This window comes from Atractosteus spatula, chromosome 6 (genome assembly GCF_055471065.1).
Source record: "Atractosteus spatula isolate fAtrSpa1 chromosome 6, fAtrSpa1.hap1, whole genome shotgun sequence".
NCBI lineage: Eukaryota > Metazoa > Chordata > Actinopteri > Semionotiformes > Lepisosteidae > Atractosteus > Atractosteus spatula.
Window position 1 is genome coordinate 16480523 of NC_142711.1, and position 23788 is coordinate 16504310.

At 47.4% G+C, this 23788-nt stretch overlaps 1 protein-coding gene across 3 annotated transcripts; it reads right to left on the reverse strand.

The window, feature by feature from the left end:
- Positions 1-6: 6 nt before the first annotated feature.
- On the reverse strand, positions 7-22352 carry serping1 (serpin peptidase inhibitor, clade G (C1 inhibitor), member 1). Of its 3 annotated transcripts, none has more exons than XM_088919795.1 (16): positions 22254-22352; positions 21378-21430; positions 19482-19527; positions 15762-15989; positions 13932-14116; positions 13209-13279; positions 12078-12223; positions 10303-10421; positions 9366-9436; positions 7657-7802; positions 6412-6633; positions 5601-5744; positions 4731-4934; positions 3148-3290; positions 2527-2749; positions 7-356 (listed from the first exon to the last, which is right to left on the reverse strand). In XM_088919795.1, the coding sequence occupies exons 2-16, from the start codon at positions 21426-21428 to the stop codon at positions 100-102; spliced, it is 2256 nt and encodes a 751-aa protein (XP_088775921.1). In that variant the 5' UTR covers positions 21429-21430; positions 22254-22352; the 3' UTR covers positions 7-99. The 3 variants fall into 3 exon arrangements, with proteins under 3 accessions (XP_088775921.1, XP_088775919.1, XP_088775920.1); XM_088919793.1 differs by having other exon boundaries at positions 15585-15989; XM_088919794.1 differs by having other exon boundaries at positions 15585-15926; positions 22254-22351.
- Positions 22353-23788: the final 1436 nt, after the last annotated feature.

Here is a 23788-nt window from a genome sequence, read left to right on the forward strand (position 1 = left end):
CCAGGGTGGCAGATCTCAATATCGGTTTATTATGCAGCTGCTTTCTCCCACTCCCACCTCCCTGCCTGAACCTCCTCCCCTCGCTCCCTCCTGCGCCCCTCAGCTCTGGCTGGGGTCCGCCACGCGGCCGATGAAGAGGGGGGCCCTGGCTTGGTCGCTCCACAGCAGGGTGATGAAGGGGTGCAGGGCGGAGAAGGAGGAGAAGGAGCGAGCGAGGGAGATGGACGAGGCGCCAGCAGCCTCGACTCCAACCTCGTTCAGGGAGATGCGGGCTTGGTGACGGGCATCCGAGAGGACCAGGATATCTTCTTCCACAAGACCACAGAGGTTTGGACTATCGAAGAGCACCCTGAGACCTGAGAGAGAGATTAATACAGCATTATACAGTACAGACACACTGGACACTCCAGTACATTAACACTGCACTGAGAGAGAGGGGTTAATACAGTACAGACACACTGACTGGACACTCCAGTACATTAACACTGCACTGAGAGAGAGGGGTTAATACAGTACAGACACACTGGACACTCCAGTACATTAACACTGCACTGAGAGAGGGGTTAATACAGTCCAGACACACTGGACACTACAGTACATTAACACTGCATTGAGAGAGAGGGGTTAATACAGTACAGACACACTGGACACTAGAGTACATTAACACTGCATTGAGAGAGAGGGGTTAATACAGTACAGACACACTGACTGGACACTCCAGTACATTAACACTGCATTGAGAGAGAGGGGTTAATACAGTACAGACACACTGACTGGACACTCCAGTACATTAACACTGCACTGAGAGAGAGGGGTTAATACAGTCCAGTCACACTGACTGGACACTCCAGTACATTAACACTGCACTGAGAGAGAGGGGTTAATACAGTACAGACACACTGACTGGACACTGCAGGACATTAACACTGCACTGAGAGAGAGGGGTTAATACAGTACAGACACACTGACTGGACACTCCAGTACATTAACACTGCACTGAGAGAGAGGGGTTAATACAGTACAGACACACTGACTGGACACTCCAGTACATTAACACTGTACTGAGAGAGAGGGGTTAATACAGTCCAGTCACACTGACTGGACACTGCAGGACATTAACACTGCACTGAGAGAGAGGGGTTAATACAGTACAGACACACTGACTGGACACTCCAGTACATTAACACTGCACTGAGAGAGAGGGGTTAATACAGTCCAGACACACTGACTGGACACTCCAGTACATTAACACTGCACTGAGAGAGAGGGGTTAATACAGTACAGATACACTGACTGGACACTCCAGTACATTAACACTGCACTGAGAGAGAGGGGTTAATACAGTACAGACACACTGACTGGACACTCCAGTACATTAACACTGCACTGAGATAGAGGGGTTAATACAGTCCAGTCACACTGACTGGACACTCCAGTACATTAACACTGCATTGAGAGAGAGGGGTTAATACAGTACAGACACACTGGACACTAGAGTACATTAACACTGCACTGAGAGAGAGGGGTTAATACAGTCCAGTCACACTGACTGGACACTCCAGTACATTAACACTGCACTGAGAGAGAGGGGTTAATACAGTCCAGACACACTGACTGGACACTCCAGTACATTAACACTGCACTGAGAGAGAGGGGTTAATACAGTACAGATACACTGACTGGACACTCCAGTACATTAACACTGCACTGAGAGAGAGGGGTTAATACAGTACAGACACACTGACTGGACACTCCAGTACATTAACACTGCACTGAGATAGAGGGGTTAATACAGTCCAGTCACACTGACTGGACACTCCAGTACATTAACACTGCATTGAGAGAGAGGGGTTAATACAGTACAGACACACTGGACACTAGAGTACATTAACACTGCACTGAGAGAGAGGGGTTAATACAGTCCAGAGACACTGGACACTCCAGTACATTAACACTGCATTGAGAGAGAGGGGTTAATACAGTACAGACACACTGACTGGACACTACAGTACATTAACACTGCACTGAGAGAGAGGGGTTAATACAGTCCAGTCACACTGACTGGACACTGCAGGACATTAACACTGCACTGAGAGAGAGGGGTTAATACAGTACAGACACACTGACTGGACACTCCAGTACATTAACACTGTACTGAGAGAGAGGGGTTAATACAGTCCAGTCACACTGACTGGACACTGCAGGACATTAACACTGCACTGAGAGAGAGGGGTTAATACAGTACAGACACACTGACTGGACACTCCAGTACATTAACACTGTACTGAGAGAGAGGGGTTAATGCAGTCCAGTCACACTGACTGGACACTCCAGTACATTAACACTGCACTGAGAGAGAGGGGTTAATACAGTACAGACACACTGACTGGACACTCCAGTACATTAACACTGCACTGAGAGAGAGGGGTTACTACAGACTCTCTCCTAGTCTCCTAGTATGAATTTGTGAGTGATCACCCTGACTGGCCACTCTCTCTAGTGCAGAGTTAGAGGCTTCTATCTCACCCAGACTCTCCATCAGATGAAGCAGATCAGTTTTAGAGTCCAGTTTGAGGTGAGGCAGGGCCACTGTGGCCTCCTGGGGCTCCACACTCTCCATGGTCTTCACCAGCTTCGTCAGAGTCTCCAGGTTCAGCCTGTCCTCCACCTCCCTCAGAGCCGAGGTGGAGAAGACCCGAGGCAGGAGCACATAGAGGCTGACATCTCCAGACAGGAGGAACCTGGCCACCTGAGAGAAGACAGAAGTTCGAGGCATATTGGAATGGTGGACTTCGTCCCCACCACACCCGGAAAAGCAATTCAAGTTCACTCGGCTTAGAGAGGGCAGGGAGCAGAGCGAGCAGGATGGATTTATCTCTCACCCTCTCTTTTCTCTTTCGCTCCCAGACTCTGAGAACTTCAGCCCAGCTTCGGCGAATCAGATCATGGCAATCATCTCACATGAGAGGAGGCTGTTCAGCCTATCTGGCCTGTTTGGCATTTAGATCAATCTCAAGTTCTCCTTCAAATGTCTCTTGCAGGAAGCCAAAGCACCAGCTTCAATCACACAGCTGGGCAGCTTGTTCCATTCTCTAACCATGTGTGTAAAGGCTGTCAACCTTTTGTCTCAGTTCCCAATCCCAGTACCTTGGCCTTCAGCTCCGCGATGTATTGGATGGCCAGCCTGTAGTTCTTGCTGTTCATGACTGGGACTCTGACACGCTTGTTCTCCAGCGTGGTGAATATCTGCTCGTCTGTCTCATTTTCATTGAACCGCATCTTCCACTTCCCTGTGGACACAGAAAGTCACTCATACTCTCTCTCTACCTGCGTCTAACCAAACCCTTCAATCTGATCCTGAGACTCACAGAGACTCACCTGCATCTAGCCAAGCCAAAACTCTGATCCTGAGACTCACAAAGACTCACCTGTGTCTAGCCAAGCCCGCACTCTGATCCCGAGAGACTCACTCTCAGCCAGCGTCTAGCCAAGCCCGCACTCTGATCCCGAGAGACCCGCTCCTCGCCTGCATCCTAGCCAAGCCCACATTCTGATCCCGAGAGACCCGCTCCTCACCTGCGTCTAGCCAAGCCCACACTCTGATCCCGAGAGACTCACTCTCTGCCAGCGTCTTGCCAAGCCCACACTCTGATCCCGAGAGACTCCCTCTCAGCCTGCGTCTAGCCAAGCCCACACTCTGATCCTGAGAGACCCGCTCTCTGCCAGCGTCTTGCCAAGCCCACACTCTGATCCCGAGAGACTCCCTCTCAGCCTGCGTCTAGCCAAGCCCACACTCTGATCCCGAGAGACTCTCTCTCTGCCTGCGTCTAGCCAAGCCCACCATTCTGATCCCAAGAGACCCGCTCTCTGCCTGCATCTAGCCAAGCCCACACTCTGATCCCGAGAGACCCGCTCCTCACCTGCGTCTAGCCAAGCCCACACTCTGATCCCGAGAGACTCTCTCTCTGCCTGAGTCTAGCCAAGCCCACACTCTGATCCCAAGAGACCCGCTCTCTGCCTGCATCTAGCCAAGCCCACACTCTGATCCCAAGAGACCCGCTCTCTGCCTGCATCTAGCCAAGCCCACCATTCTGATCCAGAGACACGCTTGAGTCTAGCCAAGCTCTGCACTTGGATCCCAAAACTCTTAGACAAGGGTGACGTCTAAGTTCCGCAGATCCTGAACCACACTGAAGTGTAGCTGCAGGAGTAACAGTCCCAGCACGTCCCTGAGAGGGTTCAGAGGAGTGTATCTGCCACGTCACCATGTTCTTGTATCTTTGTCCTGACGGGCTTTCTCTGCCTGTGAGATGAATGGACTGCAAGGGGAGATCACAGGGCTTGTGCTGGATTCTGAGACTGAAGGGCTGCTTGTCATTCTAAGTCATTCTAAGGGGTCATTGGACCAGGAGGCAGGTCTGATCTCCATATGTGTTGACACCTGTGCATGCTACTCTGTCACTGTTTTGATTTAACCTCTCGAATAATATACATGTATAGATCAATTCATTAATTAACCCTATTACCACCCAGACAGGCATCAAAGAATACCATTTACAGAAAGCCCAGAAAACACCTAATTTTTAGTCATCAAGGTTAGCAAAACCCACTTCATCCCTGATTAACTTGAATCAGCTGCAGATGTCTCATCTCAGAGGTTTCTCAAGGGTTTAAAGTGAGGAGATACATTCAGAAAAACAGTCCCCTCATGTAGCAGTAGAGAACAGTACCAATGTAGTAGACGGCATTCAGCAGCATGAACTCAGTGTTCTGCGGGACTGAGTCAACCAGATGCTTGATCTGATTGTGGGTTTTCTGGGCCACCCAATCATTGATCATCTGCAGGTTGGTGGCGCCGTTATTGGTCAACTGCTGAGGCTTTGCCCCATAGAATTGCTGCGATTGGTCACCAAAGAAGTCTGTCAGTTTCAGCCCTAGAGGTAGAAGCAGAAAGAACAACAGGCCATTAGGTGAAGACCCAGGTCATTTGGCCGATGCCTGAGGTGTGATGATATCTGCAGACCCAGCAGGTCACTCAGCTGATGCCTGAGGTGTGGTGATATCTATGAACCCAACAGGTAATTCAGCCGATGCCTGAGGTGTGATGATATCTATGAACTCAACAGGTCATTCAGCCGATGCCTGAGGTGTGATGATATCTATGAACCCAACAGGTCACTCAGCTGATGCCTGAGGTGTGGTGATATCTGCAAACCCTGCAGGTCGTTTAGCCGATGCCCGAGTTGTGATGATATCTGCAAAACCAGCAGGTCATTTAGCCGATGCCTAAGGTGTGATGATATCTGCGAACCTAGCAGGTCATTCAGCTGATGCCTGAAGTGAGATGATATCTGGGAACCCAGCAGGTCATTCAGCTGATGACTGAGGTGTGATGATATCTGTGAACCCATTGGCCCAGACAGCCAGAATGCTCTCCTCTGATCAGTAACAGAGCTGCTATCATGGCACTAGTAGCACCTGCAGCACTACCAGAGCTATAACATTATGTATATGATGATATCTGTGACCCCAGCAAGCTGTGGTCTGTGAGTTCAGCACTGTTCCTCTGACACAGAGCGACGGGATCAGGCCCTGTGTACCAGGCTTATAGTAGATCCGGGAAGCCATCTCCACGCTGCCCCTCAGGTGTTTGGTCAGGCTCAGCACCTCCTCGTGGACACAGGTGAAGTTCTGGGGGAGAGACAGCACATTCTCCAGCGTAGTCTGAGTGTCCCCCCGGGCACCTGGCAGGTGGAGAGAGACAGATGCTTCTCACTGTTTGGAAACAGTGCCTTTAGATCTCTGGACAGGAGGCACAACTTTACACAAAAAAGTGGTGAGGGTATGGAAGAAGATGCCCAGTCGCACTGTTGAAGCCGACACCCTGATTTGGTTCAAGACACAGCGGGATGAGATCCTGGGATCGATCTTCTCAATTGATCTCAAATGAGATAGGTGGTTATCTCATGGCCTCCTCTCAGCTGTATCCATTCTTACTGTCTCGTATTCTAGCCGTTACAGATATTAGAGGGGTTTAGAAAGGTGGTTTACAGGGAGAGACAGGGGAGACTCAGGACAGACAGAAGAGCTACTTTCATACTGAAAATGGCACAGAGACAAAAGATTTTATAATCCTGCAGACCAGGGTCCCACACTCCTGCTGCCTCAGTCCAACACAGCTTTATTGTGTCACTTAATCCCAAACTGAACCCACCGGTTTCATGACTGGAAGATTAAGAGAATGTTTTGTCTACTCAAAAGTTTGAATTAAGAAAACAAACTTCTTGGTAAAGAATTGGTAAAAGTAGTAGCAAAGGAAGTAAGTGTTACAACTTCCTGTTGCCGGATCTCGTGGGAACACCACAGTGTCCGTGCTTAATAATATCGCTGGAACACAGCAGGCTCTCTCACCCAGCAGGAGGAGTGTCAGCAGCTCAGCGACGCTCACTGGCGATATCAGCATGTTCCCCTTGTCTTCGATTCGGCGGGCCTCCTTGTAGAAGTGCAGGGCGAACTCCGTCAGCGATTCTCCCAGAATCCCCCTGCCTGAGGCGGAGGGACCCTCCGTGCACAGCGGCCAGGGCTTGCTGTGGCCGTGGCAATGCGATGGCGGAGTTGTTGGAGCTGGGGTTGCTGCATCAGTTTAGAGAGATAAAAGCATGAATTTGCACTTGTCTGAGAATCTGCGCGTACTGTACTTCTCAGCTGCCTATCACATCAGAGAAGGATGCGAGTTATAGGAGTGATTCACCTTGTGGTACATGGAGTGCTAATCCGAGAGCAGGGGCTGAACAGTTCACACGGTAAAGATCATCACATAACATTTCAACAGCTCAAAGTTCAGAGTTCAAAGTTCAAAGTTCAGAGGACAGGAGAGTCCTCTAACATCAAACAGTAGTGGTGTGCTGATTGCTTACAGTCACTGTCATTTGTCCCTGACACTTGTCACTGTCACTGTCACTGTCAGAATCACTGTCACTTCTGGAGTTACCATTCACTCTCTAACCTCCCTCACCTGCTCGGCAGTCTGCTTATATAGACTGGGGAAGGGCACATGGCTGCTCCCTGCTCTACTGATTGCCGAGAGCTTCCATTTTGTAGCTGACAATTCGGCCATCTTGGTAGGAGCAAAATGCCCAAGCAGTGCAGTACTTTATGGGGATGTGTTTGGCAGGGTTGCGTTCTGAGTGCAATTTGCCAGGGTAATGCAGGGTTGTGTCTGTTTGCTGGCGGGTTTCTGTACGTGTTGTGTGGCTTGGTGGGTTGGTTTGTTTAGCCCAGCTGTACTTCTGTTCTAATCTGCCACTGAATTTGAATTTCAGTGAATCAGCAACCTGTGACACAGTTAAGACAACAGCATCACTCGTACCCCCAGCCAAAGATAAAAGACACTCCTGTGCCTCATCGCACAAGAGCAATAAACCACAACCCGATAGGCAATTCAGAAACATCTGAATACAACACATGCTTATCAGACATGATCACATTGCTACTTTAAAGCACAAAATAGATCTATATGTGTTTTCTACTTATTTAGACAGAGCCTGATTGGTCACAGTTGAACCATGTGACCTCTGTCCTTGTATTCCAGACCAGCTCTGTGAATAAATTATGACTTCGAAGTGCTACATGTACATGGAGAGCAGACTTCCTTACCTGGGACAGTGATGGAGTTCAGGTCTATTGGTAACAGAACCATGAAGTCCAGCAGTGCCTCCTTCAGTGTTTTAACAAAATCACCCAAATCAGGAGCAGAACTCTGATGAAACATGAGCTCCATGTTGACTACGATGAATTCCTCACTAGACACACAGAGGAAAAACAAGGAGAGAAGAGACAGAGAGACAGACAGAAGGAATCACAGCCTGTCACTCTGCACTCAGTATGGTAATGAACTGTCAGCATGATCTTCTTACATGGATTCACAATACTGAACACTATAAACATAGAGATGTACCGAACACCGCACTGACCAATTGTTTAGTGTGTTAATGAACACTGCACTGTGTAACTCAGTAAATTAGGGCTGCACTGAGCACTGTGCTGCGTACTTCATTGTGTCATAGCTGTACTGGACACAGCACTGTGTATCTCATTGTGTTAGAGCCGTAATGAACATGACACTGTGTATCTCAGTGTGTTAGAGCGCTACTGAGCATGGTGTTATTTCAGTGTGCTAGAGCACACTGGTCAGTGTCTGTATCAGAGATGTGTGGTGAGCGTCTGTATCAGAGATGTGTGATCAGCGCCTGTATCAGAGATGTGTGATCAGCGTCTGTATCAGAGATGTGTAGTCAGTGTCTGTATCAGAGATGTGTGATCAGTGTCTGTATCAGAGATGTGTGATCAGCGCATCACTACACGTCAGAGATGTGTAGTGTATCAGAGATGTGTGATCTATGTCTGTATCAGAGATGTGTAGTCAGTGTCTGTATCAGAGATGTGTAGTCTGTGTCTGTATCAGAGATGTGTAGTCAGTGTCTGTATCAGAGATGTGTGATCAGTGTCTGTATCAGAGATGTGTGTGTGTAGTCAGTGTCTGTATCAGAGATGTGTGATCAGTGTCTGTATCAGAGATGTGTGATCAGTGTCTGTATCAGAGATGTGTGATCAGTGTCTGTATCAGAGATGTGTAGTCAGTGTCTGTATCAGAGATGTGTAGTCAGTGTCTGTATCAGAGATGTGTGATCAGTGTCTGTATCAGAGATGTATGATCTGTGTCTGTATCAGAGATGTGTGATCAGTGTCTGTATCAGAGATGTGTGTGTGTAGTCAGTGTCTGTATCAGAGATGTGTGATCAGTGTCTGTATCAGAGATGTGTGATCAGTGTCTGTATCAGAGATGTGTAGTCAGTGTCTGTATCAGAGATGTGTGTGTGTAGTCAGTGTCTGTATCAGAGATGTGTGATCAGTGTCTGTATCAGAGATGTGTGATCAGTGTCTGTATCAGAGATGTGTGATCTGTGTCTGTATCAGAGATGTGTGATCTGTGTCTGTATCAGAGATGTGTGATCTGTGTCTGTATCAGAGATGTGTGTGTGTAGTCAGTGTCTGTATCAGAGATGTGTGATCAGTGTCTGTATCAGAGATGTGTGATCAGTGTCTGTATCAGAGATATGCGATCAGTGTCTGTATCAGATGCTGGTTCCTTATAGACAGATTCAGACACAATAGATATGATTCCAGCTGTTGATCGTCCTGTGCTGCTCCTGACTGGGACACAGGAGGAGCCTCAGGAGCTCCACCAGGATCATTGGGAATACCGATCTCATGGGTGTTCTCACCTCCCACATGGGAGACATGGGATTACACATGGGTTCAGTTACATCCCTAAACCAGCCTCAAAGGCACAGCCCAACACCTACCCGACTTCTATCTTCTTCACTTCAGAATGAAGGAATCCGGTGGGATATTTATTCTTGTACACATTGTTCACCTGCAAGAGAATTGGAGATGCTCTGGAGATGACACCATCTCTGGCTCTTGTCTGAGCACCCTGTCCTACAGGTACAGGAACTAGCAGTGACTGTTGTCTCTTGGCTAGCCGATCCTGACAGGGGGAGATGCCTGTGAGACTCAGCAGAGACCATATTTGGGAGGAGGACAAGGAAGAGGCACGGCTACAGTGAGAGCCCACAAGCATCCACCTGCCAAAGGAGCCAAACAGTCACTGGCAAGACTGTGGAGGGCAGGTACTGCAGCACAGAGGTTCATGAGAAACTGCCAGCTGGCAGGAGGCTGCTTAGTCTTACAAAGGTACACAGCTAGTACTGGGTACATGTGGGTATAAGTGTGTGTAGTCTCATGTGACATTAGCTGGCACTGGGCATGTCTGGATATTATTATGCAGGAGACTGGATGAGGTTACCCAGCTGGCACAGGGCATGTAGGGTTATCATGGGCAGGAGGCTGCTAAGGTCAGTATGAATAGAACCAGCTGGCATTGGGATCGGCCAAGACGAGAGCCTCTGAAATTCTGTCTGTCTGGCAGTCAAGAGCCACAGAAGGACAGACAGGAAGACTTCTTGGCTCTCTAAAAAGAGCACTGCTGCCCATCTCTCGTTGCCCAGTAAGCCCCTGGATAATCCTCAAGACTACGACTGGAAAGTTGTCTAACAACTCAAAGATGTAATGAGGGAAGTACCACAGGAATCTCTAATAGGACCACTGCTCTTCCTAAGAATATCAATGATGTAATTAGTGGAGTTCTGCAGGAATCTGGTACGAGGTCCACTGCTCTCTATACTGTTATTATATCAATACTCTAGATTTTAATATAGGTCAATCTTCACACACTCTCACCTGCTCAGTAAGTCCAGCCTTAAAGGTCTCGGAGACCTTGGACCCCAAATCATCAAGACCTTCGTTTGTACTTAGATCCATGTTGAACTGGAGAGGCAGCGTGGTCCCTGGTAATATGCCTGCAATGTAGAAGACAGCGTTATCGAAGCCCAGACTGAAGATCAATGACCGGTTCAAGTATCAATCCAAGAATCAAACTTCAATGGCAATATCAACAATCAAAACCAAGAGAAAAGTGTAATATACAGATGGTATGTATTATGCGAATGGCATTCCACTTGTACCAGCTAACTGAAGAAAACAGTGTTCTGGAAAGATCAGTCACAACAGAGCAGCAGTGGTTTAAAAAATGCAAAGAAGGCAGATGTCATAATAATCAACTTGTTAAAGTACAATAAAGCCAATGAAACCTTTAAAGAATCCAGCCTCAATAGGTCCACACTGATAAACTGCTCCCTTTAGACCCAGGAACACATGCATGATTTTGTTATGGAAAAAGAGTAAAATCAGTCAAAGACATATTATTACAAAAATAAATGATTTTAGAAGAAGAAAAGAGAACTACGCTGCAGCTTGTGTTCCATCAGGTGATAGATATGAGTGATCACTGACAGCATACTTCTTCTCAGACTGTGAGCCCACAGTCCCCTCAGCAGAGACTGGGCATCAGAGACAGGACTGGCACTGCAATATTCTCTGACAGTGAGCCCATAGTACCCTCAACACAGACTGGGCATCAGAGGCAGGACTGGCACTGCAATATTCCCAGACTGCAAGCCCACGGTACCCTCAACACAGACTGGACATCAGAGGGAGAACTGGCACTGCAATGTTCCCAGACTGCAAGCCCACAGTACCCTCAACACAGACTGGGCATCAGAGGCAGGACTGGCACTGCAATATTCTCAGACTGTGAGCCCACAGTACCCTCAGCAGAGACTGGGCATCAGAGGGAGGACTGGCACTGCAATATTCTCAGGCTGTGAGCCCACAGTACCCTCAACACAGACTGGGCATCAGAGTCAGGACTGGCACTGCAATATTCTCAGGCTGTGAGCCCACAGTACCCTCAACACAGACTGGGCATCAGAGTCAGGACTGGCACTGCAATATTCTCAGGCTGTGAGCCCACAGTACCCTCAACACAGACTGGGCATCAGAGTCAGGACTGGCACTGCAATATTCTCAGGCTGTGAGCCCACAGTACCCTCAACACAGACTGGGCATCAGAGTCAGGACTGGCACTGCAATATTCTCAGGCTGTGAGCCCACAGTACCCTCAACACAGACTGGGCATCAGAGGCAGGACTGGCACTGCAATATTCTCAGACTGTGAGCCCACAGTACCCTCAGCAGAGACTGGGCATCAGAGGCAGGACTGGCACTGCAAAATTTGTACAGTATGTAGGAAATCACACCCAGTCACACACAATCTTTCTTCCCCTCCAGGACACCTCCTGAATTCCAAGACACCTCCTATGATCCTCCATTTGTGGGGAATTACTCTGTATTTGGGAGAGCTCTCTGATCCCCACACTCTTCCTGTATCTGGAAGATCTCTCTGATTCCACGACAGTCCCTATGTATTTGAGAGAGCTCTCAGACTCCTGGGCACTGTCTCTGTATCTGGGACAACTCTCTGATCCCTACACACTCTCTGTATCTGGGAGAGCTCTCAGACTCCTGGACACTCTTGCTGTATCTGGGACAGCTCTCTGATCCCCACACACTCTCTGTATCTGGAAGAGCTAACATGATTCCAGACCTGCTCTTACCTGGGGCAGTGATGGAGTTCAGGTCTATTGGTAACAGAACTGTGAAGTCCAGTAGCGCCTTCTTCAGGATTTCGACAAAATCGTCCAAACCAGGAGCAGAACTCTGATGAAACATGAGCTTCATGTTGACAACGATGAATTCCTCACTAGACACATAGGAAAAACAAGGAGAGAAGAGACAGAGAGACAGACAGAAGGAATCACAGCCTGTCACTCTGCACTCAGTATGGTAATGAACTGTCAGCATGATCTTCTTACATGGATTCACAATACTGAACACTATATTGAACAACAACAACTAGAGATGTACTGAACACTATACAACTATAAGTGTGTTAAAGCAGTGATGAAAACTTTCGTGATCAATGATTCAGTGTGTTAGAGCTGTACTGAACAGATAACAACCATTGACTCAATGGTTTTGCAGCAGTACTGCGCACTGCAATGTGTAACGCAGTGCGTTAGAAGTATAGAACACTGTACTGACCAATAACTCATTGTGTTAAAGCGTGACAGAACACTACACTGTCCATTCACTCAGAGTCTTGGAGATATACTGAGCACCGTACTGTGTTAGAGTTGTACTGAACACTATACTGAACAATGACTGTTATACAGAACAGTCATTGTGTCATAATAAATAATCCTTATGCTTATGTAGCACTTTCCTGGACACTCCACCCCAAGCTCTTTACAGGTAATGGGGATCCCCTCCACCACCACCAGTGTGCAGCCCCACCTGGATGATGGGACAGCAGCCATAGTGCACCAGTACGCTCCCCACACACCAGCTCTCAGTGGGGAGGAGAACAGAGTGATGAAGCCAGTTCAGAGATGGGGATTATCAGGAGGCCATGAGTGGTAAAGACCAGGGACACCAGGGATCACACCCCTATATGTTTTTGAGAAACGCCCTGGGATTTTTAATGACCACAGAGAGTCAGGACCTCGGTTTTACATCTCATCCATGTGTTGGAGTTGTACTGAACACTGAGCTTTGTAACTCAGTGTGTTAGAGCTGTGCTGAGCTCTGCACTCTGGGTTTCAGGGGTGGTATTATCTCTCAGATGCGAGACTAGGGATCGGTACAAGTTTATTAAAATGGCCTCGAAGGCACAGCCCAGCTCTTACTCGAGTTTTGCCTCTGTCACTTGGGAATGAAGGAATTTAGAGCCATATTTCTTCTTGTACGCCTTCTCCACCTGCAAGAGAATCAGAGATGGTCTGGAGTTTACTTCCTCTCTTTCGGGCTCTGGGTACTGTCATACCAACCCACTCGCCAGATTGCAGGAAGATGCTTTCGAGTAACTACGCTATCAGTGTAACCTGAACCACACTCACATTCAACCCATTTCCATGACAAGGCAATCTGGCAGGAAACTGGCTGTTAATGACCACCTACCTCATTTAGTACAGTGTGAGAGCAGAACTCATGTCACACTCTTGCACACTCTCACAGAAATTCCTCTCAAGACTCGGCACTGCTTGTGTTTGCTCTCCTGGCTTTTTGACCTCACTTCCTTGTATATCTCTTTATCGGATTTCACTTGAAGATATCTCCTGGTTCTGGACTTTGTTTTGCTTGTTTCAGTCTTGTCTTTCGGATCGTCCCATGCACTGTCTTTCTGTTACTTCCTGGCTATGAACTTTGCTACGTTTTGGATTACTTTCCTGGATTGTGATTAGTTGAACACTCACTTTGGAACTCTGCTCTCCAGTTATGAACCCTGCTATCCCCTTGACTCCTCCACTGAATGGCAGACCACAGAGGTCTGTACTAGGACTACTGCTCCGTTTTATGATATCAAAGCTCTTGATTTGTATATAGGGAAATCTAGAATCTCACACTCTCACCTGTTCAGTAACTCCTTGCCTGAAGGTGTGGGAGCTGTGGAACTTTTCAACATCAAGAAATTTGAGAAAAGGTAGCTTCATCTTGAACTGGAGAGGCAGGGTGGTCTCTGGTCCTGAGGCTGCAGTAGTAGGTACAATAGGCTTGGTGTCAGGGCTTCCCAGTGATTCAGCTGTGTCTGTTGTACCTAGAAGACCACAGAAAAGATCTCCAGCATATTAGAACTCCAGCCAACTAAGAAAATGATTCTTGTGTTTGGATTCAGAATTGCTTTTTGATTCCAAAAAAAGCAGGATCAGCAAACACTGTTGAAGCAGCACTTGAAATTCAGAAAGATTTCGATAAAATTAAAAACTGGACAAACATCTGACAGATGCTGTTTAATGTGGACAAGAGCAGGTTTTTTGATTAAGGTTGTAAAAATGTAAACTGCATGTCATGCTCGCCCCGCCTGGACAGCTGTAAAACAAGCTAGCCTTACCATGGCAACCAGCAAATTTGCTATTCACCTGTCAGCCGGTTGCCGTAACTATCAGCTCAGGCAGAAACTCTGTTCCACCTGCGTTCACTTTATACTCACGCCTGTCTCGTGAAGAGTAGACTGTTAAGGTTTTTCCTTGTCAGTGCTCTGGTCTCTGTTGTGGAGTTTTGTTCAGAGCCTAATCTTCATGCCCTAGTTCTTGTGTTTCTCCCTGGATTCTCGACCCGCTTGTCTCGCTCATTTTTCTCCTGTTTTTTCCCTTTGTTCTTTGAACTGTGATCTGCTGTGTCTCTGTGTCTACCAGGCTATGCACCTTGTTCTTTACTACGACTCTGGACTGTATTTGCCTATTCATTACCCTGCCTGCTTGTGCCTGCTCTGCCCTGCATTTGGGATCCTCAAGTGACCCGCAGATTCTATATAACATTACATGCTACATACAAAATGGGAAACGCTGAGCTATAAAATGCTGCTTTTAAAAAGTCTGAGGTGTTTTCATTGAGGCATCAATTACATCTTCTACACAGTGGGGAAGTAATAAAAAGTGCAAACACAAAGCTAGGACACATATTTATAAACAGAATTCACGAGATGTTTTGATAAAACTGCACAATGCTCTAGGAAGCTATGAACAGTTTTAACTCATTTATTGTGTGATCTCTTTAGTCTTAAAGGAATGTCCTACACTGACAGACTGAAGGAACTGAATCTCTTCAGTCTGAAGAAAATGTCCTACACTGGAGGCTGAAGGAACTGAATATCTTCAGTCTGAAGGGAATGTCCCACACTAACAGACTGAAGGAACTGAGTGTCTTTAGTCTTAAGGAAGTGTCCCACACTGACAGGCAGAAGAAACTGAGTCTGTTTAATCTGAAGGAAATGTACTACAATGACGCTACGACACAGAGACTCACTGACATACTCAGTCACTGATAGACACACAGCTCTTATGTACTGTAAGCATGTCTAAGAAGATGAAAAGCAACGTTTAGAAAAGTCAGTATCTGTACTGTTGCAAGTATTTTCTCTTGTGTGATGTACAGTACAGTATCTTCACCTCTCAGGATCAGGCCTGGGTGAATGCTGGAGCAGCTCTGGTTATTCTGGTTATCTGTTCTTGCCCCTGGGAGAGCTCTGATCCTGGAGAGAGTGGAGTGAGATTGAAGACACTCACCTGTCACTGTCAGAGTCACTCCTGGTCCTGGGACTGCGATGTCACTGGAGGAACCAGGTCTGTACTTGTCACAGTAATAGACCCCAGAGTCCCCCAGAGTCAGGTTGTCTATTCTGATGGACCTGTCTGTTAGATGGTTTTCTAATATAAAGGACACGCGGGGGTCTCTGATGTCACCTCCTGTATTGAAGAAGGGCTGTCTGCCTCTGCCTGTGTTTCTGCTCCACCTCACTGCTCCAGCCCTTGTATCACGGACAATACAGTTGAGAGTGACCGACTGCCCCTCAGTCCCAGTGACCAGACCTGGGACCTGAGTGATCACATCTTCCCCCATCACAGCTCCTGGAAGACAGCGCAGGTTTCCTTTCAGTGTCAGCTGACAGACAGCAGGAGGCGCACTTTTCCCTATAGTTCGGAGAAAGTATTCACCTGAGCTTCAACAGATCTTTTTTAATCAACCTGTCCTTAATTACTCAGTATGCCATTTCTATTTCTACTGGCATCTGTGAATCTGTATTAAAACTCAAAAAGATATCATTGATGACAATAATTACAATAATAGTAGAACCTTTCACCATGAAGGATCCTAAAGCTCTCCACAAACAGTACAGACCCACTTCTGCCACAGAGATCAGCTCCACTGCACACAGATCAGGGCAGCAGAGAGAAACTGCCTCACCAGGGGGGTTGTGGGTGATCTGGGGTACTGGACTTCACCCAGTGAAGTGACACACAGCAGCCCCACTGCACACAGATCAGGGCAGCAGAGAGAAACTGCCTCACCAGGGGGGTTGTGGGTGATCTGGGGTACTGGACTTCACCCAGTGAAGTGACATACAGCAGCCCCACTGCACACAGATCAGGGCAGCAGAGAGGAACTGCTGCACCAAGGGGGTTGTGGGTGATCTGGGGTACTGGACTTCACCCAGTGAACTGACACACAGCAGCCCCACTGCACACAGATCAGGGCAGCAGAGAGAAACTGCTGCACCAGGGGGATTGTGGGTGATTTCAGTGAGCCCTGAGGGGGTTCTGACAGGACACCAGGGCCATCACCCCTAATTTTAGGATAAGATTTTAATGAGCAACCCGTCAGGACTTCAGTTTAATGTCTCACAGGAAGAACAGTGCCTCCTACAGGACAATGCCTGTGATCTCCACACTGGAGAAGATGGCTTGGGCATTCTGGGAAGAGTGCCACCTGCTGAGGGCAGGAGAAGAGCACATGCCACGGCAGGACGAGAGGTGTGTGGGTCAGCTGACCACGGCCTACAGGCAGAGGGTTGTGTCTGGTTCCTCAAGTCTTTGCGGCTTGGCCGGAGATCCCTGCTGCAACATGGCTGACATGTTAAATAAGCAAGTCCAGCTGGAGCTCCAGGCCTCTGGACTCACAGGTGTGAACTCCTTGGTGAACTGACTTCACTGTTGCAGCACCTGCGGGGCTCGGAGCAGCTCATTCACGATCATGCAGATCAGATTTGCAATGTGAATATAGACCAGGCCGTGTCATTAACAGCTATTATAGTAAGAAGAAGGAAGAGGACCAGAGTGATGGAAAAGCTTCGTACCTCTGTACCTGGGCAATAGAATAGAGAGCAAACCCCCTCCCACTCCTGTCTCCTCACTCTCCTGTCTCTTAACTCTCCTGTTTCCTCCCACTCCTGTCTCATAACTCTCCTGTTTCCTCCCACTCCTGTCTCTTAACTCTCCTGTCTCCTCACTCTCCTGTCTCTTAACTCTCCTGTTTCCTCCCACTCCTGTCTCTTAACTCTCCTGTCTCCTCACTCTCCTGTCTCTTAACTCTCCTGTTTCCTCCCACTCATGTCTCTTAACTTTCCTGTCTACTCACTCTCCTGTCTCCTCCCAGTCCTGTCTCTATTTGTCAGTGTGACAGTGTGATGAGTGTGTCTGTGATGAGTGTGTAAGTGTGATGAGTGTGATTAGTGTGTCAGTGTGATTAGTGTGTCTGTGTGATGAGTGTGTAAGTGTGATGAGTGTGTCAGTGTGATTAGTGTGTCTGTGTGATGAGTGTGTAAGTGTGATGAGTGTGTCAGTGTGATGAGTGTGTGTGTGATGAATATGTCAGTGTGATGAGTGTGTCAGTGTGATGAGTGTGTGTGTGATGAGTGTGTAAGTGTGATGAGTGTGTCTGTGATGAGTGTGTCTGTGTGATGAGTGTGTCAGTGTGATGTGTGTCTGTGATGAGTGTGTAAGTGTGATGAGTGTGTCTGTGATGAGTGTGTCAGTGTGATGAGTGTGATTAGTGTTTCAGTGTGATGAGTGTGTCTGTGTGATGAGTGTGTCTGTGATGAGTGTGTAAGTGTGATGAGTGTGATTAGTGTGTCAGTGTAATGAGTGTGTCAGTGTGATGTGTGTCTGTGATGAGTGTGTCAGTGTGATGAGTGTGTCTGTGTGATGAGTGTGTCAGTGTGATGTGTGTCTGTGATGAGTGTGTCAGTGTGATGAGTGTGTCTGTGATGAGTGTGTCTGTGTGATGAGTGTGTCAGTGTAATGTGTGTCTGTGATGAGTGTGTCAGTGTGATGAGTGTGTGTGTGATGAGTGTGTCAGTGTGATTAGTGTGTCAGTGTGATGAGTGTGTAAGTGTGATGAGTGTGATTAGTGTGTCAGTGTGATGAGTGTGTCTGTGATGAGTGTGTCAGTGTGATGAGTGTGATTAGTGTGTCAGTGTGATGAGTGTGTCTGTGATGAGTGTGTCTGTGTGATGAGTGTGTCAGTGTGATGTGTGTCTGTGATGAGTGTGTCAGTCTGATGAGTGTGTCTGTGATGAGTGTGTAAGTGTGATGAGTGTGTCTGTGATGAGTGTGTCTGTGTGATGTGTCAGTGTGATGAGTGTGTCAGTGTGATGTGTGTGTCTGTGATGAGTGTGTCAGTGTGATGCACGTGTCTGTGCAGAGAATAGTGCTAATTCACACGCGAGCCTGCACAAAGTAACAAGAACATGTCTGCAGCTTCCTTCTGCACTTTGTCACTCAACAAACAACCCTGTGTGGGAGTATTGATCAGCGCTGGTTTTGATGGGTCACTCATTAACTTCCACACACTGGTGCTGCTGGCTGACCTGCTTCTGATTCAATAATATTAAACAGCAAAACAAATCTGGGGGTGCTTCAGGAAGATTAGGTGAAATCACCAGCCCTATTGTAGAAATTTGGGGCTATTTTTGTGATATGTGGGGAGACAGCTAATTTCAGTTTCCCTTTTGTTTAGAAACTTGATATACAGTCAGTTAGATTCAAACTCTCAACCTCTGGTTTCCATGACCCATGAGGTGAAGAGCTCAGGCAGCAGAGAGGGCACAGTACAATGGTCACCCCAAAAGAGTTTCCTGGGGGCAGCTAGAAGAAGACACCCTGGCCCAGCTGGAGCACGTGTGGGGAAATCTTTTAGCTCCAGAGGGATCCCAAGACTGGGAATCCTGGGTGCGTGTTTGCTGGGGCTCTTGTGGCTGTGTGGGGCCCTGCAGGTTGTGCAGGACTGCCCTTTTCTCTGTTACCCATCATGCATCAGCTGTAACAGTGTGCGGGGCTGGTGGTGTGTAATCACTGTGAGTCCTGACGGCGCCACGCCCTCTCTCCCCTCGTTTCGGTTTCAAATTTACTTCCAGCTCTGCAAGCATCTGAACAACATCTCCCTGAAAACTACCCTCCAGAAGGACCCTCAAGGTGTTTCACTCTTAAACAGCTAGAATTTTCATTTTTGACCAAACAAAGGGACAGAATGCCAAGAATTCCTCTTTGAGCGCCAGAACTGTCTCCCTCCCGACCAGCAGAAGACTGAGAAGAGATCTGAGCTCCAGAGCTTTCAGGACACGTGTCGGTGTGTCATCCTGACTTGCTGTCCAGCCCCCCTGCCCCCACTCACGCCTCCTGTCTCACCGTGCGTGTCCTGTTGGCTGGTCTCGTCTGACTCTCCTGTCTTGCCCTGTGAGAAGACAGAAACAACGTCAGTGTGGCGATTATCTTCAAGAAAATCTTCCAGAAGCACAAATAATAGTAAGGCTTTTGCAGTTTATCCCAAAACATCTCATTCCCAAGCAGTGGGTGGTCTCCGCTGAGGAATCCCGAGTGCCCCTGAACTTCCAAGAGTTCCAAGAGTCAGTCTAGAGTGGGGTTTAAGCCAAACACTCTACTTTCACAAAGAGACATGGGTGGTCAAGTGCTCACAACCTCAGTTCCACGTCACCTCCCTCACCAGCATACTGGAGAGGTGGTTCGGACATTGGGGTCCAGGGGGAAGAGCACCACCTGCTGGTCCATCACTGCTATTACCTCCCATCCCCTCAGCATCTGGGGCTTGACCAGATCAGGTGGGAAGACTCTTGTAGCAGCTCTTGGAGTCCCTGTCCAGAGTCTAAGCTATGCTATAGGATTATTGTCGATGAAATTCTCTAGGGACAGGAGAGCAGTGACAACAGGGGATAGGCATGTCTGCAAGCCTACAGTGTTCAAGCACCACCTCCACCACTTTGACTGACACACGCTGAATACCTGGAGCTGTGAGTGAGACACACAGAGGACACCTGGGACTGGGAGTGAGACACTTAGATGACACCTGGGGCTGGAGTGAGAGACACACAGAGGACACCTGAGCATGGAGTGAGACAGACACAAAGAGGACACCTGAGCCTGGAGTGAGACAGACACACAGAGAACACATGGGACTGGAGTGAGACAGACATAGGATGGGGGTGAGATATATGGAAGAGTGCAGCTTTTCTGCAGATGAGACAGGGAGACTGTTATGGAAGTCAGGGGCTAGCCGTGGAGAGAGACCGGCGAGACAGGAGGACCGTATGCGTAGCGGCAGGAACAGAGCAAACATGGGGGTTCAGTCCGGGCTCAAGGTATCGGGTGGAGTCGGAACGAGACGTAAGCCCTCAGGTAGTGGACATGAGGTGACCTGGTGAGGCGAGCCTCTCGACAACCGATCCCAATGCTGAGCCAGGAGGATAGGGAGACCCGGAAATATAAAACCCCAGACAACAAGACACACCGGAAGAACAAGAACAGCAGAGGGAAACTAGGAACAGGACAGAGCAGGAGCGCCCTCCAGCTGTAGAGGGTGTGACAGAGACAGTGTGACACTGTGACAATGGGATAGTGTGACACTGGGAGACGGAGACAATATGATAGTGTGAGAATGTGACACTATAGCAATGTGAGAATGAGAAAATGTGACAATGTGAAACTGTGACAATGCGACACTGGGAGACTGTGACTGACAATGCAACAGTGTGACACTGAAGCAATGTGAGAATGTGACAATGTGACACTGTTACAGCGTGACAATTTGAAACTGTGACAATGTGACACTATAACAATGTGACAATGAGACACTCGGAGACTGTGACAATGCAGCAGTGTGACAATGTGACACTGTAGCAATGTGAGAATGAGAAAATGTGACAATGTGATACTGTAACAATGTGACAATGCAACAATGGGAGACTGTGACAATGGAGCAGTGTGACAATGTGACAATGCAGCACACAATGTGACAATGCAGCACACAATGTGTGACAATGTGACACTGTAGCAATGTGAGAATGAGAAAATGTGACAATGTGATACTGTAACAATGTGACAATGTGACAATGGGAGACTGTGACAATGGAGCAGTGTGACAATGTGACACTGTAGCAATGTGAGAATGAGAAAATGTGACTGTGATACTGTAACAATGTGACAATGTGACAATGGGAGACTGTGACAATGCAGCAGTGTGACAATGTGACAATGCAACGGTGTGATACAATGACAGCGAGTTGTTACCTCGGCAAGCAGCAGAAGTGTGAAGACGCTCAAGATCCACAATGTCCTCATGTCTAAAGACAGAGGAATGAGGAGAGAGTGAAATACAGGCAGGAGCAGACAGGAGCAGCGACCTCTCCTGGGCTCCACGCCAATTACTTTTACAAATCCTGCTAAAACACAGGCTTGAGAAATAAAGAAGAGTCTAGGATAATTAGTCAGTATTAGTGTAACGAAGAAACCAGCGCCCTCCATCTTCCCCTCTGTCTGTCCCTGACACTCAGCCTGTGTCTGTCTCTCAAACTCAGACTCAAGAGTTTCACTGGCATATCTACACAATTACAAAAATAGGAGAACATTGTTGAGAGTCAGGCTCACTCTCTGTTCCTCAGGCTGTGACAGGAGATCACATACTGGGCTGCAGCTCTATTGTGATTCCTCCACCAGCATGTTTGGAAGTCGCTGGGAGATGTGGAAATTCTGGGATTAGATTTATTATTTTTCAGGAATAATATTTGTCTAATCCGAGAGTATTTCTCACAATGCAGTAGATCTCTCCCAGTGTTTTCTTTTGCTGGTAGTGGGAGCACAGCCTGTCCTCTCTGGACAGTGAGGTCTACCTGTGTCGCCCAGTTTCTAGTCCAGCCTGTGGTCACTGAGCTTGTCCTCTCTGGACAGTCAGGTCTGTCTGTGTCCAGTTTCTATGTCCAGGCTGTGGTCACTTGTGCCGGAGTGAGAGAGTGAGACTACCCCTCTGGACAGTCAGGCCTGCCTATCTCCAGTTTGAAGTTCAGGCTGTCATTGCTGAGTCTGTCCTTTCTGGACAGTCAGGTCTGTCTATGTCCAGTTTCTATATCTAGGCTGTGGTCATTGAGCCTTTTTCTCTTTCAGACTTACCTCTCTCTCAGTGCTCGTCAGTGTTGACTCTCAGACTGTCTGACTGTGTTTCTGTGAGAAATGCCATCTCTTTCTCTCTCGATCCTGATTGGTCGATACAGCTCTTCAGGCCTAACAGAGATGATTGGGAGAGAGGGAGAGGGAAGGGAGGGTTAAAATGTTAACCAGCAAGGTAATAATTAATACTGTTGCTCACAAAACACAAACAAGTAGCTTCTGCTAATATTTACAGTCCCCTCCTCTAATGTACCCTGAAGAAGCAGAGACTGTCTCAGATGTTTGATAAAATTCTATACTATTGTCTTTAAACAGCAACCACATGACAAAATAAATTGTTACAAACAAGAGTCCAACTGTTTCTAGGAACTATCTAGTCTCCCACAACCCTTTGTGTAAAGAGGTGTCTCCTGTTGTCCTCTTGTTTTAAATGCTGTAGATACTGAAGATGTCTGCTGGATTGATGCTGGCTGTGCCTTTGAGGATTCTGAACACTTGTATCAGGTCTCCTTATAGTCTTCTTCTTTCCAGACTAAAGAGAATAAGTTCCTGCAGCCTGTCGGTGTGAGTCTGGAATGTTAAACAGTAACAATCAGAAATAATGGCCCATTCGGTATTTGGGCAGTGGGGTCAGGGACTTGGTTGTAGTTCAATCTCTTGCTGTGGACTCCTTCACAGTAAAGATATCTCAGCTTTGGATTTGAATATTTTTTTATTTAAAAACGAATTCTCAGTCTCAACTCAAATACTTGAGTTTCCCTGAATGCCTACGTGCAATTTGAGAATTAATCATTTATGAGAAATTGTATCAAAAGCCTTATGAAAATCTAAATACGCCTTATTTTGTGTGTGTCATCTACTGCTGTTGCTTATTCAAAGATCTCTAAGAGATTGCTCTGGCAAGATCTACCTTTTCCAAATCCCTCCATTAACTACTATGACCTGTCCAATATTAAAGCTTGGTGATTTTAATATTCATGTTGATTCTGAATTTTTATCCACTTCAGACTGTTTTGATCTGACTCAACTGGTAAACGTCCCCCCCCCCCAACATCTGTGGTCACACCCTTGACCTGGGCTGTGCTCCTGGCCAGAATGTCTCAAACATTCATAATCTTCATGACCTCGAAGAAGACATTTCTGATCATAGTGATGTGTAATCTCATGTCTGTATCCCTCTTTCTTCAGTGATATGTAAACACACAGTTTGTTTTGGAAATCTGAAATCTGTGAACCACCGTGATTCCTTGAATCCTTAGTCCTCCACTTGTTCAAGACTGGTAATCTTCAACAGCTGTCACTAATTTGAACATTGCGTTGACCAATACGTTAGATAAACTCGTCCCCATTAAAACTCACTCAGCTTCCTTCAGGTGCTCCTCTCTACGGTACAGTGTTCACCTGAACTTGACTCTTTGAAACTAACTGGATGGTGTCTGGAAGCCTTTAGCAAAAAAATGCAGCCTAGTGGTTCGCAGTCAGACATATAACGAACACCTGCGAATCTCTTTTTGCAGGAACAAGGAACAAGCCTGTGC